The sequence below is a fragment of the Hippoglossus hippoglossus genome, chromosome 14 (assembly GCF_009819705.1).
Source record: "Hippoglossus hippoglossus isolate fHipHip1 chromosome 14, fHipHip1.pri, whole genome shotgun sequence".
NCBI lineage: Eukaryota > Metazoa > Chordata > Actinopteri > Pleuronectiformes > Pleuronectidae > Hippoglossus > Hippoglossus hippoglossus.
The window spans coordinates 774,423-781,922 of NC_047164.1; the positions used below are offsets into that span (position 1 = coordinate 774,423).

Below are 7,500 nucleotides of genomic sequence, written 5' to 3' on the forward strand. Positions count from 1 at the left end.
AAATTTAAGATAAAATGATCCACATCAAATCCTTGGACTCAGACTGAATATTGTGGGACATTGAGCCCAGAACAGTGGAGGCTGAGCAGGACAGTAAAGCTTCATACACGTGGCAAAGTGTCCACATACTTCTGTCCATGTAGTGATTAGTTCCTCTCGATGCAGAGCAAAGACTCTCAGGGAACTTTGCTGCTGTTTGATCGTCTGATGGGAAACTGCTCATTAGCCTCCACACAGTGACAGTGTTTACAGCTGCAGTGACGCACACACACACACACACTGAGCAACACACACTGAGCAACACAAAGTCAAGTGTTAATGATAACGTATAACATTCAATTAGAGAGAGAGAGAGAGAGAGAGAGAGAGAGAGAGGAGATGAAAGATAAAAACAGGAAGGTATACCAGAGAGAGAGAGGGAGAGAGACAAGTTTTATAAATATAGACACTAATCTGCTCATCGGATTTACATAAACATCCTTTATGTATGCGTTTCTACCAGAGGAGAGGAGAGGAGAGGAGAGGAAAAGAAAGGAAAGAAGGGAGGAGGAGGAATATATGTTAAATATGAATATGAATATGTTTCCATCACTCTGTTTTTTCCAGCAGAGCTCTGACAGTGAATTACAGCATCAGACTCGATCTGTCCTCTGACCCTCATTTAAACACAACTGACTGTCTGATGCTGGGCCGACTCAGGACCAGCACAGGACCAGCAGAGGACCAGCACAGGGCCAACAAAGAGCCAGCAGAGAGCCGACTCAGAGCCGACACAGAGCCGACACAGGGCCGACACAGGGCCGACACAGGGCCGACACAGAGCCGACACAGAGCCGACACAGAGCCGACTCAGAGCCGACTCAGAGCCGACACAGAGCCGACACAGAGCCGACTCAGGGCCAACACAGAGCCGACACAGAGCCGACACAGAGCCGACTCAGGGCCAACACAGAGCCGACACAGAGCCGACACAGAGCCGACACAGAGCCGACTCAGGGCCGACACAGAGCCGACACAGAGCCGACTCAGGGCCGACACAGAGCCGACACAGAGCCGACTCAGGGCCAACACAGAGCCGACACAGAGCCGACACAGAGCCGACACAGAGCCGACTCAGGGCCGACTCAGGGCCGACTCAGAGCCGACACAGAGCCGACACAGAGCCGACTCAGAGCCGACTCAGGGCCGACTCAGGGCCGACACAGAGCCGACACAGAGCCGACTCAGGGCCGACTCAGGGCCGACACAGAGCCGACTCAGAGCCGTGAGTTGCAATAACTTTGGTGATGGTAAATTTGAATATTGCGCCACCACCTGGTCAATCAAATACTTTGGTTTGAGATTAAACATCTAAAAAAAGGAATCAAACTTTCCCACTGATCCTCCCGTGATTAACACTCTATTTCCAAAAAGTTCCTAATTCACAAGAAAGGTTTAATGATAACAAATATTTGAGTTGTGCTTTGATTATCTTTCACTTGAGAGATGTTAAACTTGAACTATTCTCTGAGTCCAAATTAACTCGACCTCCTGCGTGAGATCAACTTTTAAATAATCTCTATTTTCAGTCTCGCAAACTGCAAATTTAAATTGAGTGTCTCTGGAAAGCACCTTTCACACTGAAACACTGATGAGGGTCCAGGATCTGCATCTTTACTGGCCCCTGGTTAAACATGTTGATTTTCTGAACTTCCACTCACTGATATAATGAAGTTTGGACTTTATAAAGTGTCTATTCAGTTTGATTTAACCTTGATTTAACCCAAACACCACACATGTCCTCAATCATCTGATCTGATAAACTGTGTTGAAGTACGTTCTCGCAGAGCTCGGCTTCAAACCCATTTTATCCTTGACAGTGTTTTCTTTCCAGAAGCCAATTAGCTGCGTCCCCACTGGACCCAACAGACTCATCTCATCAATGTGCTTGATTGGTTTGGGTTGTTTTCGCTCCTCGTAAGGATTCGTTGTTTACTCCACTTCAGAGACACTTTGAATTGAGGGAAGTCGATTTATTACAAGTCAAACTCATAAAAACTCAAGAGATGAAATCAAGACAAACATTAAAAACACCTCTAGTGTCGAGTTACGCAAAAAACTAAACAGTGATCGCTTTGCTCCTGTTTCTTGAACCTGAAGAAAAGAAGAAAAACGACAAACTGTCTGTCCGTCTCCGACCGTCTCGCTCTTCACACAGCTTGTAACGAGTGTGTTGGAGCGTGAATAACAGTGTGTGTGTGTGTGTGTGTGTGTGTGTGTGTGTGTGTGTGTGTGTGTGTGTTAGCGAGACATTAGCCTAGCGATGCGGCAGCAGCAACCACACACACTAAATCCGTTTCATGTTCAATTACACAGGATCTCTGTTCATGCGAGTTGATGCTCCCTGGTTTATTTTCTTAGCAGCTGCTGTCTGTGCGTCTCTCTGTCGTCCGCTGATTTATTTCTATTAATGAAAAGGTTCACTGAGCCACAACCTCCACCGATCAACGCCTTGCTCAGTGGCACTTGTGTAGAAAAGAGAGAAGTAAGACGACTGCAGCAGAGGATAAGTAAAAGCTCCCTCAGTTCTCTGGACAGTTTAATGAACAGAGGAGAAGAGAGGAAGGAAAGTTGGAAAACAACGAGAGGAAGATGCTCCTGTCTTGGTCGGACCTTTAATGCTAATTTATCCTGCTGAGATACGTTGGTTTCAATCGAAGGAGCCGTCACTGCCACACGTCCTTTATATGAACTCAAAATCACAACGTATCCAAATAACCACACACAGCTATTATAGCTATGAACGGGAGGAGGAGGAGTTTAACTCCAAAACTTCAGAGTGTAGCTGTCAGTCACTACAGAGCCTCTACTGCAAGGCTGTATCCATGGCAACGAGACAGAGCGGTAATTATGGGATGAGTCAGCGTGGATAACTTCTTTATCTGAGTGTGTGTTTGTGTGTGTTTGTTGAATAACAAAGGGAAGAGCAGACTTGTAAGTTTGTTATGTAATAAATGGTCATCTGTTAGCAGTGGCAATACAAACACACGCACACAGACACACAGACACACAGACACACCGACACACACACACACACACACACACACACACACACACACACACACACACACACACACACACACACACACACACACACACACACACACACACACACACACTAAAAGGCTTTGGAGAGTCTGCCACCACCAGACAGAAATCCTCTCCTCACCACTGAGGAGAGGAGGAGAAGTGAGGAAGCAGAAGAGGGGAGAGATAAGAAAGAGGAGAGATAAGAAACAGAGCAAAAAGGCTAAAAGACGAGATGATGAAGACGATGCAGAGACTGAATAAATCTTTTCCTCTCTTCACCTCCTCGACTCTCTCCCTCTCAATCCTCCTGACTTGTCGCCAGCTTCCTGCTCGTTCCCTGGACTGATCTCAAATCTTGAGTTTCAGCTCAGATGTTTCCCTCAACAGCTCGAGACCAAACACACAGTCACAAGAAACATCAGCTGTTTACAGCACAATCTCTTTAATTTCTCCTCCAGTTATAAATGTCGTCTGCCAAAGCAACTTATTACCTGAGCCAAAAGTTATCATTTATCGTGAGGTGACCGGCTAAAGAGATTATTACAGAAACAAAGGAGGAAGTCAGTGTCAATGTTCTTGAGGGTTAAGATCAAAGGACCTACAGGTTTTGCCATTTGAGAACTTGTTGATTTATTAAATTGCATAAAACATGAATATTGAACTAGTTCTAGTGTTTAAATTAAATATCTTCCTTCACATCCTGCTTCTTATATTTCCTCCTCCGTTAAACATTGACCGTCTCCTGGTTTCCTCCACAACTCAGAAAAACTGATTCCATCTCCAAACATTTTGTGAAAGTTGTTGTTTTGTATAAAATAAAAGTAAAATCAAAGCACATGTAGCGTCACCTTCTCTTCTCTTATCTCTGAGACTGTTTCTACGTTTTAAGCTCCTGGTCTCTGGAAACCTCCTCCGCCTCCGACATACAGCAAACATCTCCTCCACAGATGTTGAGGAGCAGTAACACTAGACAGACGGCACCGCCGAGGAAGACGGGTACGTATTATTACACCAGATAGACCCACACCGAGGCTTCCTGGGCAGATGTAAGAAGCAATAAGATCAGACAGAGTCAGCCACCGACTGTCAAACCAACGACAAACATCAGATCACAGGCCGCAGGAAGAAACTGCAGCCGACTGAGAGATTCACGGGGTGAAGATGTTTGTTTGGTTGACAGGCAGCAGGAGACGGAGACCTGGGTCTGAGGCCTTCCTGACAAACACCATCAACATATTCAGAGACTGGTTTTACTTCATCCTGTTCTTTGCATCTGTTACACAAAGACTTCTTCCTTTGACGGTGACAGGTGAGAAACTGATGAGTGTGTCCTCACCTGAGTCGGAGCTGTACATGTAGACGAACCTGCTCCAGTCCAACTGCTCCAGCAGAGCCATGAGCGGCTCCTGCAGCTGAGGACGCAGCTGCAGGACGAACTGGTTGTTGGTCTGAACGGGGAAAGACGGCGTGACGAAGCAGACGTGCAGGGAGCCGCAGAAGGACATCAGCATGTTGACCGTCCGCCGGTCGTACAGACCCATGATGGCGTACACGCCCTTGGAGAACTGGGAGCAGACTGGGACAGGTGGAGAAACAGAGGGAGGAAAGAGAGAAGATTATTAAAACAGAAGATTCATCTTTACAACAGTTTCTTAATGAATCATCGGATCTAGAGGACGGACAAGTCGCCAGAGCAAAAGTTCTCCAACGTCTTGTTTTGTCCAAACCGCAAAGATTTTTATATAAAAAAGTAAAATGGAGAAAAATCCTCTATTAAGAATCTGAAACCAGGAAATGTTTGACAAATTTGGCTTCAAACACCAAATGACCAATGATTATTAAAGCTACTGTAAATCATCTCTTCAGCTCCCACAACTTAAGATGGACCAAATAAAAGTTTGTTAAACCACGAAATGTAAATAAAGACGACGACACGTCTCCATCTTGTGGTGATGACGTCATTTGCAGTCAGAGTCTGTGGAGCAGTGGTATCGAGGTCCCGCCCACACACGTTCTCCACCAATCAGGAGTCAGTCTCAGCTGTCAATCATCTCACGTCTCAGCCTGTTTTTATATCATCAAATAACTGATTCAAACCAAACTGATCAGAAACACTTGAACAAACATCAGTGAGATGAGAACGAGCTGAAACGACAGAAAACATCTTTACAAACATTTATTTAACGTCTACTTTGATTTTTTTGTTTGGCCCCATCTGCTAACATGGAGGAGGTTCATGACCTGTACTGACACCAGGGGGCGATCCAGACGGTTTAGCTTTACTATTTGAAGCTGTCATGCTGTCGAATGGGTCAATTGATATTTTCTTCATTGAGATGTTCTCTTAAGTTTTTATTAGTTAGTAACTCAAAGCAACATTTTATGAATCGTGCATTTAAAACTACGTGAGTTGTGTTTTGCTTCTTCTTTAGAATCCTGTCGCTGTTCCCATGGAAACATCGTGAGACATCGCTGTTCCCTGTCATCAGCATCTTCCAGTGACCTGCGAGTTCGATTCCTGCCTCCAAACCAAACGTCCTTTGGGAGAGAAACAAAAGTGAAATCTCTATTTGTGTATTTTTTATCATCCCTGTCTCTCTCTCTTTCAGTGTTCATCCCTCCATCCTCCACCTTCTGTCCTTCATCTGTCTGTTTTCACTGATGTCCTCTGTCTTGTTTTCAAGCTCCACTTGTTTTTCATTTGCTCTGAACTCCAGGTCACCAAACAAACCAGAAGTCAAATAAAGTTCACGTCCAGTATCTGATTTTCTCCAAATATCCGTCATTAGTTTTTTCCTCTGAAGGCAACAAAAGTCAAATCTCAGTGTGGTGATGAAGTTTCCTTATCTGGGTGTTAGACAGGAACACGTTCTGCTGCTGTGTGGCTGATAAAGTGCGGCTCCCTGTTTCTCACAAAAGGCTTCAACGCGGTAAATCCCTGAACACACAATGACTTTAATCAAATTACTCTCCGTGCAGAGCTCTTTCACAGTCGGGGATTAAGTCTTAAGACAAAATAAGACTCGCTGCTGAGGCACCGCGAGTCCTCCTGTAAATCACTGTCTTATTTTATGCTCCTTTGAGCAAACAGGGATTTAGACTGAATAAAAACACGTCCGCAGTGTCGGTGGCATCAACCGAAAATCATCGTTTGGACAAAACAGAAGACGGAAACAATCTGAATGTGATAGGCCGAGACACCTGTCAATCAGTCACGTCCTCCTTCGAACTGCGATGTTACTGAAACACAACCGAGTCACATTTCTCTGACGACATGAAAACTCCCAAAGTGAAGCCAAAGTGTCTTGATCACCCCCTGGAGGCTGGTTGCAGCACAGGTCATAAACCCTGCCCCCTCCATGATAGCAGGTGAGACATGAGCTGCCATATTGCTGTTGCCTAGCAACAGAGTTGAAATTGGACATATTTAAAGCCCCTTGGTTTTTGTGTGTAACATTAGCTGTTTGGTTGAGTCGACTGTAACCAGCAGCTCAACATGATGTCATGACGACTGCTCTCTCTTGTCCAGGACTTCTCGCCACCACCTTCGTCGACGCCAGCGGGTTTAACCGATGAAGGTGACGTGGAGGACGAAGTTGAAAATTCCAGAAAGCTTTCTGATTGGACACAGAATGAGGAAACGTCCCTGAGTGGATGAGTCATCAAACAGTGAAAATACCAGGATGTTGAGGAATTAACAGTTAAGTTTCATCCTGGAAATGAATTTTTACTTTTATTGGGACTTGATGATTTGATTGACTTAATGATATTAGATGAAGAAGTCGAATAGAAAATAAACTAAATCAAATTCAGACTAAAAAGAAAAGAAAACCATTTGTTCAGGTCGGTGAAACTCTCATGTGGAATGAATATCAATGCGTGAGATGAGCCACGTGTTTATTCTCAGTGTCCTTGTTGCAGCTGCAGATCCCCGTGGCTAACACTAACATGCTAACAACAAGCCCAGTCCCCTGAGCAGCTAGCACTGGAAATAACCGCTCCCTCTGGGGCCGTGCTATCATGCTAACAATAGACGTTTGCCCTCAGGCGGACGCCATCATGCTAACGAGGTATCTGTCTCCTAGCATTAGCGCTGCTGTCCCACTGGGACGTCAGGCCTCATCAAAGACGTTTGGGCGGCGGAGAGTCGACAGATGCTTTGAGCTCAAGATTCTTTGTAGTTATTTGTGTTCAGGTCGAGATCAGACGTACGACACCGGATGATCCGATGAAGTGATTTCTAATTTAAGTTATTAACACATGAACTGACGTCCGGCTGTGACCAGTGAGCTGCTTCCATTCCACTCTCCTTGTGTTAAACTCGTCACAGTCCTGTTGGAGCTGGTTTCTTCTAACCCTAACCCTCAAACACATTTTAAGGTTTTAATCAAGGTGACGTAAAAAGTTCCAAAGTAAAGGGTCACATTTAAT

General features: G+C 45.1%; 1 protein-coding gene across 2 annotated transcripts in view; it reads right to left on the reverse strand.

Annotated features, from left to right (window-relative positions):
* Nucleotides 1-7,500, reverse strand: part of LOC117774637 (glutamate receptor 1-like) — a 43,282-nt gene that overhangs the window by 23,789 nt on the left and 11,993 nt on the right. For both annotated transcript variants that reach the window (XM_034607203.1, XM_034607202.1), the window contains exon 3: nt 4,406-4,645. In XM_034607203.1, the coding sequence (XP_034463094.1) occupies nt 4,406-4,645 (240 nt within the window). The remainder of the gene's footprint in view (nt 1-4,405; nt 4,646-7,500) is intronic.